The 11,402-nt window shown below is 41.9% G+C and overlaps 1 protein-coding gene across 1 annotated transcript in view; it reads right to left on the bottom strand.

Annotated features, from left to right (window-relative positions):
- Window positions 1–1,199: 1,199 nt before the first annotated feature.
- aopep (aminopeptidase O (putative)) overlaps window positions 1,200–11,402 on the bottom strand; it is a 66,245-nt gene continuing 56,042 nt past the window's right edge. The window contains exons 16-18 of the mRNA XM_079269920.1: window positions 10,530–10,616; window positions 10,275–10,423; window positions 1,200–1,619 (exon numbers count right to left, since the gene is read on the bottom strand). Of these exons, the coding sequence (XP_079126046.1) occupies window positions 10,283–10,423; window positions 10,530–10,616 (228 nt within the window). The 3' untranslated portion in view covers window positions 1,200–1,619; window positions 10,275–10,282. The remainder of the gene's footprint in view (window positions 1,620–10,274; window positions 10,424–10,529; window positions 10,617–11,402) is intronic.

Genomic DNA, 11,402 nt, shown 5'->3' with positions numbered 1-11,402 from the left:
TGTCGAAAAAAGTCATAGTATAGCATGTCGAAAAAAGTCATAGTATAGTATGTTGAAAAAAGTCATAGTATAGCATGTCGAAAAAAGTCATAGTATAGTCTGTTGAAAAAAGTCACAGTATAGCATGTCGATAAAGGTCATCGTATAGTATGTCGAAAAAGGTCATAGTATAGTCTGTTGAAAAAAGTCACAGTATAGCATGTCGATAAAGGTCATCGTATAGTATGTCGAAAAAAGTCATAGTATAGCATGTCGATAAAGGTCATCGTATAGTATGTTGAAAAAAGTCATAGTATAGAATGTTGAAAAAAGTCATAGTATAGCATGTCGAAAAAGGTCATAGTATAGTATGTCGAAAAAGGTCATAGTATAGTCTGTTGAAAAAAGTCACAGTATAGCATGTCGATAAAGGTCATCGTATAGTATGTCGAAAAAGTCATAGTATAGCATGTCGATAAAGGTCATAGTATAGTATGTTGAAAAAAGTCATAGTATAGAATGTTGAAAAAAGTCATAGTATAGCATGTCGATAAAGGTCATAGTATAGCATGTTGAAAAAAGTCAAAGCATAGTCTGTTGAAAAAAGTCACAGTATAGCATGTTGAAAAAAGTCATAGTATAGAATGTTGAAAAAAGTCAGTATAGTACGTCATATAATGTCCAGGGTCTGGGAGATTCCTTGAGTTACTGGATTACTAAATGTAATTGAATCCCCTCAATCAGAAGCTTTGTCGTATAGTATGTCATTAAAATGTCCAAAAAGTCATACCATAGTATATAATTAAAATGTCAAAAAATAGAAAGATGTGAAAGTCAACACACAGAATGTCTTTCTGACCGGAGATTCTAGTGTAGCATCACATAATAGTACACAGTCTGTGCAACAACATTGTTGCACAATAGACATTGTTCTTCACTGAGTTTGTGAACTAAATATATACTTGGATATCACTTAACCTAACATATTACACAACCAATGTTTAATTCAGTAAATCCAATTTGTAAATCAATCTGGCTGTGATACTCGTACCTTCCATATAAAGAAGGAATGAGGAAACCTGAACTGATGTCCAGGTTTTGCTCAACGGATGGAATAAGCTCAATAAAAAGGAATGCATTCATTTTAGGAAAACAATTTTATTATGTATAAAAATGGGAATGACGTGAAACCATTTCCTGTCTAACTCTTAAAAACCACATCACGGCTTCAGACTAAACAGACATGAAGTCACACCCACACAAAGACAGTCTAACTTATACACAGGCTCCTAAAACATGGAAGGATGTGTCTCCATCCATGAAACATCTCCCAGTAGCTATCATTTTAAAACATGTCGATCGTGTGATTTTTCACTTTCATCACACCAACAATGGTGCATCTCACTGGGAACAGCTCGTATCGTTAGTGGTTCACACACACAAGTTATTTCTTGAGTCTTGAATGGACAGAAGTGCTGTAAACCTTGCCAGTTGGCCGTGGCTGTCGAGTTGGAGCGAAGTCCTTTTGGTGTTCACACTGCTGAGTGATTCTGGAGCCTCCCCTCTCTTACAGGGGAAGAGGAGGTGAGCACTGGACCCCGTGTGCCAAACTCCTGTCACCCCCGTCTGAGGTCAGCAAACTGGAAGAGAAAGACACGTTCAGATTGGAGCACCACAGAACATTTGGTTACCTGATGTAAAGGCAAACACTGGACACTTGTGTGTGTTCAGTATCGACAAATCATCCAGTTTGGCCGGAAAAACACAGATCTCGACCGATACTGGGTTTCGGAGGCGGATGCCAATATTTCAGAGTTTAAAAATAGATCGACCAATGTAGTTGAGGATAAGAATCTCTTAACTCAAATGAAAGAAAAGTACTGAGCAGGATATTTACCTTCTGGTGGACAAACTATGTAATGCAGACGCTATTTTTACGTCTCACTGCACACACATTTTTGCTGCAGTTCTGTGTTATTAATCTGCAGATATAAATGCTGATACAAAAGCAGGGCTGCAAGTAACAATCTTTTTTTTTTATCTATTCATTTGTAAAAAAAATGTTTTGATTAATAGTGTAGGCTACAAAATGTTGAAATTTTTTTTGAGAAATGTTAAACCCCAAAGATATCAAAGCAACAGACAAAACCCAAACATTTCACAAACATTTGTCAGTTATCAAAGTGTTTGCCAAATCATTTTCTAGCAACTAACCGTCCAATAGAACAGCGGCTTTGGTGTATAATCCGTGCAAGCCGGTGCTCGTGTTTTCTTCTGGTTCGGTGGTGAGTGGACTGGACTCCTGTTCCTGCTGAACTGAGCCAGTGGCTGTATAGGACTGATAATCAGCTCAGTAGGCACAGGAAGCCAGTCCCAAATATCTCTTCTCTCTGTTTCACAAAGCACTGGCGAGCTATGAACACATACTTTTCCTCTTTTTTTTCTTTTGTCTGTAATGAAGCAAAAAGTACCGCCAACTCAGGCGGCGTTCCGCTTTGCCAAACCCACAAGAAACCCCACTACTTGAGGTTCCTCTAGACTGTTGAGGTTGTTGGATCTCACTAGCTGGTGAAAGGTATGCTCGACACAGTAGAAACCTCTCCAACGCAGTCTCAGCAAGACTTCTGCTGGATTGTGGGAGCTATCCAAAATGATTGGTACATCGTCAGCTTAAAAAATAGGCTATTAGACTATTTCAGGAGTCCGATCATAAAAATCCAGCTATAAATCCATCAAAATCACATTCCAGCACCTTCTGTGAGGAGCATGCATACATACTGCATCACAAAATGATTTCCAACATATACTTGAAATTGAATACAACAGCTCTCTAAAATATAATTGTTGGAATGCTGTTCAGCATTCCTCAGCGTGAGGGTACTCCCCGTGTCCGATGTAGTATGATGGGGTAATATACGCTCACCAAACTCCTGTCGTGTGATGGTTAACATATCTGACATGTCACTTTGGATTCAGAATAGATTTTGTCCGTTAGCACTTTTCGTAATTGAGCTTAGTATGTTTGGCGCCACGATAATAATTGAATATCAAATTGTTAGCATTGATTATTTACTGAGAGTTAAGTACAGTACAACGTAGAGAGCTTTGCTTATAGGAGGGATATTTTGAAATATAGTATTTATAATCATCCAGTTGTAAAATAATTAACTAACTGTATAAAATGTTGGGATTTACTCTAACCTCCTACATTAGGACAGTGTTTGTATGCTCTCATTCACTCACTCTTTGTGCTTTCTCTCCTCATGGTACCATTAACGCACATTGCTGACTTTGCTCCTTCACCGGAGTCTCTGGCAGGTTCCCGTGGATGCTGGTGATACCTGGACCCTGGTCTTGCCTCCTGCCGTGGTTCTGTCATGTGCATTGAATGTGTTGTAACTCTGTAAATGTTCTGTACAATGTTCTGATTTTGGTCGATACAAAAATAAATTGAATTGAATTTAACCTGCGCCTACTGTTTTCAACAACTCCACAGAAGACACCTGGACAGCTCTGAGGCAAAATCTATTGAGTGCCATATATAGTAACAACATCTCTGTGTAGTCAACAACTGTCAAATCAAATAAAGAAAGTACACATCAATTATATTTTAACAATTATTATTATTATTACTATTACATATCCGACAACTGCTACTACTACTGCTATTCATGCTACTAAAAGTAGTAATACTACTACAGCTATTAGTACGACTGCTACTAGTACTACTACTGCTACTTCTTCTACTGCCATTACTATTACTACTACTACTACTACTTCTACTACTACTACTGTTATATTAAATACTACGACCAATACTACAGCTATTACTATGACTACTGATACTACGTCTTCTACTACTTCTTCTAATTACTAATACTTCTACTACTAATAATACTTCTACTACAACTACAAATATCACTACTACTACTACTAGTACTTATTCTAATGCTACTAATACTTCTATTAATAATACTTCTACTGCAACTTATACTATTACAAATATCACCACTGATGAATTTTTTTAAGCCACAGAAACTGTTCAAATATCAAAATGTTCAGCTCTTTCAGGAGAGGTGTGGTATGACTTTTCACATTTGTAATCTTTAAACTTTTTGAATTATTAAGCTTTTTGAAATTTGTTTTTGAATTGGATATCTATTTTCAGCAATGTTTTTGCGATTAATTTCAGTTTTCAGCATTCCAACGCATTTTCAGCAGGAAATACTTTTTCTAGTTGACATTTACGAGACAATCAGTCAAATCAGCTGCGTGGAGAAAAGACGGTGAGGGTGGTGTGGCCTTTATTTTTGGTGTCTTTATACAATGTTGCTTGGTCCTTTTATGTGCAGAGCACCATTTCCCCCCCATTAGAGTGCAATAAATCACCTTTTAGATACAGGCCTCTGATGGTCATTAGTCTTTTAACAAGCCCTAAATATAGGTCTAGAAATGGCAGACTCCACATGGCCCTCATTTCTAATTCACACATCTGTCCTCGTTTAGTCGCCATTTTGTCGGCGTGCATATAGAGCGCTATAATACCTCCTCGCGCGCCTCGTATCGTGACTGCCAAAAAAAGACGGACAGTTTTAAAATACATTTCCAGCCATCTGTCACTGTTTTGATTGGGGAGTGATTGGTCCAGAACGGTACTGCTTGGCTGGACTACACCCATGCAATGGAAAGGTTATACAGGAAGTTACTGTGGGGCAGTATTTTAAACTTAAAAGACTCAGTCTTACATGATGTACTCTCTACATGTAGTCCAGCTGGACGTATTGATAAAAGCACTTAGTAGGAATTTGTTTTTCAGAGAAACCGTGTGTTTGGTAGGAACATGCAAATAAAGGTTGTTGTATAACGGCTCCAAAACAAAAAAGAAAATCTTGAGACAGACCGAGATTTATTGATCACTGTGTTGGCAGACGGGCCGTGCTAAATACAAACCTGCATCAATCGTTTTTTGGGGTTTCAAGCTCATCTTGACTAATTGGGGAACCCTCTCTCAGTGCACTCTGTGTGTTTTTACAGGATCACAACCTCTTGTTTCTCTGAGACAACACAATAGAAGCTACATGGCACAGTAAATCCACTGCAGAAACACTTAACTGTCACAATAAAGTGGAACTGACCTCCCTAAATCATGAAAAGCTCTAAAATCGTTGCAAGATTTCCATCCTTTGAAGCCTCAGTCTTGTTTTCCTTCCCAGTGTGGAAAGGTGTTCGTTCGGTGAGAAACCGTCTGCTTTCTGTCTCTCGGTTTCCTCCGTCTGAGATTAGATCAGAAATCAATACGTATCTGCCAGTGACGCACGGAACGGCACTTTTCACTGCCAATGTGATTTGAAGCTAAAAGCCTGAAGCACTTAAAGCCTGAAGCACTTGCTGCAGGCCCCGTCAACCTTTTTCACCAATTACCCTGCTGTATGTAAATTAAGTTAAACTAAAGTTAAAGGAATAGTTCGACATTTTTGGGAAATTTACACCAGAACAACAATAACAGGAAGTCACTGCAATCAGCCAAGAAATAGTACACCACGTTCCCCCTGTTAAAGCCACCACTTGTTATTTTCACACTTTGGTTTTTTTGCCAGGCGGCAACCTCCGCTTCAGCCGAGTGAAGCCAATGCGGAATTTCCCTCTACTGTCCAGCAGGGGGCGACTCCTCAGCTTGCAAAAAGAAGTCAGATTGTTCGAAAGTCTCTGAAACAATGACCCTACCCTAGTTTATGGTCTCAATCGCTCGTTTAGAGTCTTCTTCAACACAGCATGATGTTCATATTGTAAATTACGCATAATTGTAACTTCAAACAGAGATAAGCGTTCTTGAGATCGTCGATCATCGATCATCAGTCTGCAGCCGCAACTAAACATCCCTGCTGATATTCAAATTACTTTTCCCGTACTGCCTCGTTCTCAAATTGACCATTTTTAACGTCACACTAAAAAGTACGTACAACTTAACAGTGCAAAAATATATCGACATTTAAATGGGCTAAATTGTCCCCCAACTAGGCTTACAAGGCAGGCTGTCAAGTTCCATGTTCACAGGCATGAGACTAAAGGAAAATATTAATTGTGTTATCTGTACGTCTTCATACCTGACATGCATCAAATAAAATGATCCATATTGTATGCCTGGAAATAGAATGTGTACATAGTATGACTTTGGGACACAATGAGTGTCGGCTGTAAGAAAGACAGAATGGTGGCGATGATTACGAGGGTGATAATTGTAGCCACTGCTCCCAGACTGATGTAATATCTGTCGGCAGCATTGGGCAGCGTTTTGGGTCTTCCCAGGCCTCATTAGTACTGGAAGTACAGTCTCTCACCTTTGCTAAAAAAACTACAAAACCGTGCAAAACCGGCATCATCTGCAGGATTATCTTTTATACTACGTAACTGAAAGGAGACGGAAGCAAAAGGGCGGAGCAAGAGAAGAAGATGAAAGAGGAGGGAAAGAACTACGGGCCATGCAGGAGAGCGTAGAGCAGGCGCTCATTAGCAATGGTGCACATTGTGTGACGAGGCTCGTGTGTTTGATTCTTCTGAGTGAGAGGCTCTCAGCGGAAACGCTTCACAGACATGCGAGTGAGGCGAGGAAGAGAGGAGAGCTATTTCGACTGAGGTTCGACCAAATTGAATTGGAAATGCAGGATAAGGAGACAGTGAAATGAGATAAGAGAAAGAGGGGGACGGTGAAACGATGCAAGTCAATCAAAGTAAGGAGCGAGAAAACAGAAGAGGACAAAGGGGAAGGAGTTCTGTGACTGAAATGTACAAACACACATTAGAGAATCAAACTCAAGTGTGTTCACGCGAAAGCGCACACACACACACCGTAAAAACTTAAAAGAGCATTTCTGTTTTCTCTTTCTGTCCCACACATCCGTTGTCTTCCTTTGTCTGCTTGTCTGGGTCAAGCTCTCCTCAGGTGCAGAACTTAGCCACTGTGAACAAAGAGGGAATCAATCACTGTTCACCAATCAGCTAAGCTCTGTGCCTGGCTGGAGAGAGGATAAAAAAAACCTGTCTGGAGGACTGACACACACACACACACACACACACACACACACACACACACACACACACACACACACACACACACACACACACACACACACACACACACACACACACACACACACACACACACACACACACACACACACACACACACACACACACACACACACACACACACACACACACACACACACACACACACACACACACTTCAAGACCCTCTGGCTCCACCATCATCCGTTTCCTTCTCTGTGCTTCCAAATCATCAACTCAAACACAATCACACACACTCCACACTCAGGTAATCATGTCTTCTTTAGTTTTAAGTTTCTGGGGGACAAATGAGTGTGTGTGTGTGTGTGTGTGTGTGTGTGTGTGTGTGTGTGTAGGAGAGGCTGTGGTTGCCATGGCAGCCGGCTGGGTCAGGGCTGTGTGGTAATCCCTGGCAATGTGATTTTATCATAAGTCACAAATCAGCACGCCAGGAACCCTCACAGCCCAGACATGAAGGAACAAGATCTTTTCTCTGTCTCGTGTTTTCTTGCTACATCCTCAAGTCCAGCTCTAACCTGCGATACCTGGAGGTGAAAACCTCCAACTTTGTTTGTCCTTTCTCCCTTACGTCTGCCATCAGAGCGCAGTCGGGAAAGACCAGACTTGTTGATACTCAGTCTCTCTCTCTCTCCTTGGTTACCCCTCTCCTCCTCTCCCATTCGCCACGCTCGGCTAACCCGGCGATATGCCCCTCATTAAGCGGATCAAGAAGGATTCCAGAGGCATGTACCGGGGGGAAGAAAAGAACGGGGGAGTGAGAGGGAGGGGGAAAGGGGGAAAAAAGGACAGGGGGAGACCACCCTTCTCCTTTAAAGGGTTGTGCTTTTTAGGTTTAAAAACACAGAGCAGGGAGTGCACCTTGACAGACATGTTGTTTTCAGTTAAAACCCTCTCAGCCCGCCTCTGCCTAATCCCACTGTACCGTGAGAGTGTGTGTGTGTGCGTGTGTGTGTGTGTGTGTGTGAGTGAGAGGGTGTAAAGGGTACAGGGAGGACTGTTCCACTTAAGAAAAGATGGTTGGGGCACACAAAGTGAGCAGTAAAACATCAATCCATCTCCCCGCAGTGCAATATGAAAAAGCAGCGAGGAGGTTGGTTCATCCATCATTTTAATTGGAGAGAAATCTGGACCTGAGCTCAGTTGACCAGCATGATCCATTGATGTTTACAGGGGCTTGTTTGGTTCAGTCCAACGGGATAGAACAGTAAAAGTTAGAGGATATAAATCTCTAAATGCTTCTTTTCTTCTTCTATTCTGTTTTTTTATAGGTGTTCTAGCGGGTCCATTTCAGACCTCCTCAACTTGTCGTGAGGCTCCACAGGGAGGTGTAGAGAGGGAGTGAAGGATGATGACAAAAGATCTGCGGGCACAGACAGATAGGCGCTACATATGTGTGTGCTGTCCGTGTGTGTGTGTGCTGTACGTGTGTGTGTGTGTGTGTGTGTGTGTGTGTGTGTGTGTGTGTGTGTGTGTCAGAGAGATTTATCAGGACTGAGCCAGATGCCTTTCACATCCTGCTCAAATGCATAAAGCTGTCCGTTTGTGTGTGTGTGTGTGTGTGTGTGTCTGAAGATAAAAGCCTGTCTTGTAGTGGCTTGGTCACGGCCTAAAAAAGGATTTAGTGCTGTAAATCACTCAGGGTGACGTGACAAGTATTTAGCAGCTCCTTGTGACGAAGCCCGTGTCAACGAAGGTCACAGACACAGTGTTTAACCCTATACTTGCTGTTTCGGGAGTTTGCTAGATGTGTCAGTGCCATCATTAATGTGGGGGATGGAGTCAGTCACGCTGTTCGGGATATATTGAAGCCCCTTCGAACGTTGCTCTTACCCATTATCTTTCTGACACACTCAACAGGAAATGCTGTACACCAGTGTAACGACCCTGCACGGTGCGAACCGTTTCACTTAGTAACAGTGCGACTATGTTCTTACTTTTGTGAAACTCTTAACCAGTTCCTTTCTTAGAATTCATGTAAAGTTAGATGCAGTCGTCTAAACTAAAACCCAGCTTCTCCATGTTCTGCCAAACTTATAACCACTCTGGTTCTTTCACATGAGCGATTTATGTTTAAAGCAAACATTTGCTTGTTTCAGCTTCTCAAATGTGAGGATTTCTTCTCTCTCGTTGTTGTATTTCCGTTTGGTCGATGCAGCAATACTACTGTATTGTTTAAAAGCTTTGAGGAATAGCTGGGTTACTACAGTTCAATTGTGGAGCAAAGATGTGATTAACTGCCCGCTCTCATTATTTAAAGGTTAGTGTCAGTAATAGCAGGACTGTTATGAAAAGAGCAGCAGCTTCACAGAGACCTGTCTTCGCTACGGTCCTCCCTTCGGCGCTCTTTCTTCCTCCCGTTTCTTTCTGTCTGTCCGTCGAAAGCGTACATTTCTCTCCGCACTTCATTTGGTGTGAGACCAATAAACCCCTCACTGTTCTGAATCATCAAAAAAGCTCAACGAGTGATAGTTGCTGTTCTGGAGGAATTTCATGGTCAGTGTAACACTCAGCCCACATCGAGGAGAGACCGCCCTGAGCCCTTCAGAAAACACTCGCTGACCCGTCATCTCCCTTTTTCTTTCTTCCCTCTCTCGTTTGTTTGAGGAGCACATTCCCGAATTCCTTCTCTGACAAACACATCTGATGGTGCTGCTGTGAAACCACGGAAAGGCCCCATTCTAAGTCTACAAACACACACATGTGCTTATACACGGACACACACACACACACACACTCAGTGGGATCAGAGAGGAATGTGAAGAATAGGTAGCCAAGTGATTAAAGTGTGGACTGTCCGCTGGGGCAGATGGAATCAGGATCAATCCAACACAAATATTTTCTTACGGTCGCCACCTCCACCTCACTTCTGACTGAAGGTCAGATATGAGAAAGGAATATTCTCTTTCTATGTGTAGAAATACTTTCAAAATGGAAGAAGAATACACAATAACTAGCCTGACATTCACAAAAAAAGCTACACAAATGTATTTGTACTTTTCCGGTTCAGCTTGTTGGAAGACCTCTTTGTGTAAATTATGATGCCAGTAGAATTCCACTCATTGACTGTGGGGGTTGAAAGAAACAAAAGTGCAAAAGAAGAAGATGAAGATTTGCATTCTGCTTCTCAGTTTAACTTTAAGAATACTATCAAGGACACTAAATGGCACGACGAACAGCACGGTCGACACAAAGGCGATGAGAGACTTTACCTTGAACGTCACAGAACCATCTCCTCCACCACTCTGCGTGCCGATTGGTCAATTTCTTCCCGGACCAATGAGAGGCAACGACGGGCCAGAGCCTGCTGCTCAGGGTCCTCCTGCACCATCAGCTCCCCGTACAGATACACACCCATTGCCTAAAACACACACACACACACATAATCAATTACTTTTATTCATTTATTTCCTCTCCGTGTAAAAGAGTTCAAACGGGATTAATGTTCAACAGTTGTGTCTATTTACTTGGTGGTGAACCAGGAAGGTTTCCACGTCTCCGTAAGCCCGAGTGTACGCATGTCTGACCACCAGCTCACACCAGCGATGTTTGACCTGAAGCCAAAACAGAGGACAACATACAGCGACTGTTAACATTCATTTAGTTATTTAAAATCTGGCCTTCATATAGAACATGTTCTATTTTAGAGACAAAAATGGAAGCACAACATGGACCGACACAGAACCAAGAAAAAAGGATATTTTGGCATCTAAAAAAAAGTGAAATCCCACAATTGCCACTTCAAAGTAACGACAATATGAAGTTATGAGGGATAAAAGACGGTTAAACATAATTTATACCACCAATGAAAACAAATCATAAAAAAAGTAGATGATGGCAAAGATGTATAACATGTTTATTTCATTGTTATGCTCTTGGCCAGTGCACTCACACAATACTGTGAGCAGGTCTCCCCCGATGCCAGTAACAGAAGACAAACGGCTCATCCGACAAAGCTGGAAGCTGCTCCGCTGACGGCCAACAGATTCGTCCAGAATCGGAGGATTAACGGACGTGAACTTTGCTTTAGAAAGGAAACCATCTCGATGTAAAGTTCATGTTTAAAAGTTCTATTCAATTCTCTGACAATGTGCATGCGTATGTCCTCGGTGTGTGTGTGTTTTTGTTGCTGTATGTGTGTATCTGTGTGTGTGTGTGTGGAAGCTAACGCCTGGCCTTTCTCCCAGAGGATCAATAGGAGATCTGTTGCCGCGGTTACAGGAGAGATCAGAGACTGGCTCTGTCCCTGCCTCAGCCATCATCCTTCATCATCTGCTATGGGCGTGCACGTACGTGCGTGTGCGTGTGTGTGGGTACACACTGCACGTGTGCGTGGAGAC

This window comes from Melanostigma gelatinosum, assembly GCF_949748355.1.
Source record: "Melanostigma gelatinosum genome assembly, chromosome: 6".
NCBI classification, from domain to species: Eukaryota; Metazoa; Chordata; class Actinopteri; order Perciformes; family Zoarcidae; genus Melanostigma; species Melanostigma gelatinosum.
This window is presented reverse-complemented; position numbering and strand designations above follow the sequence as displayed.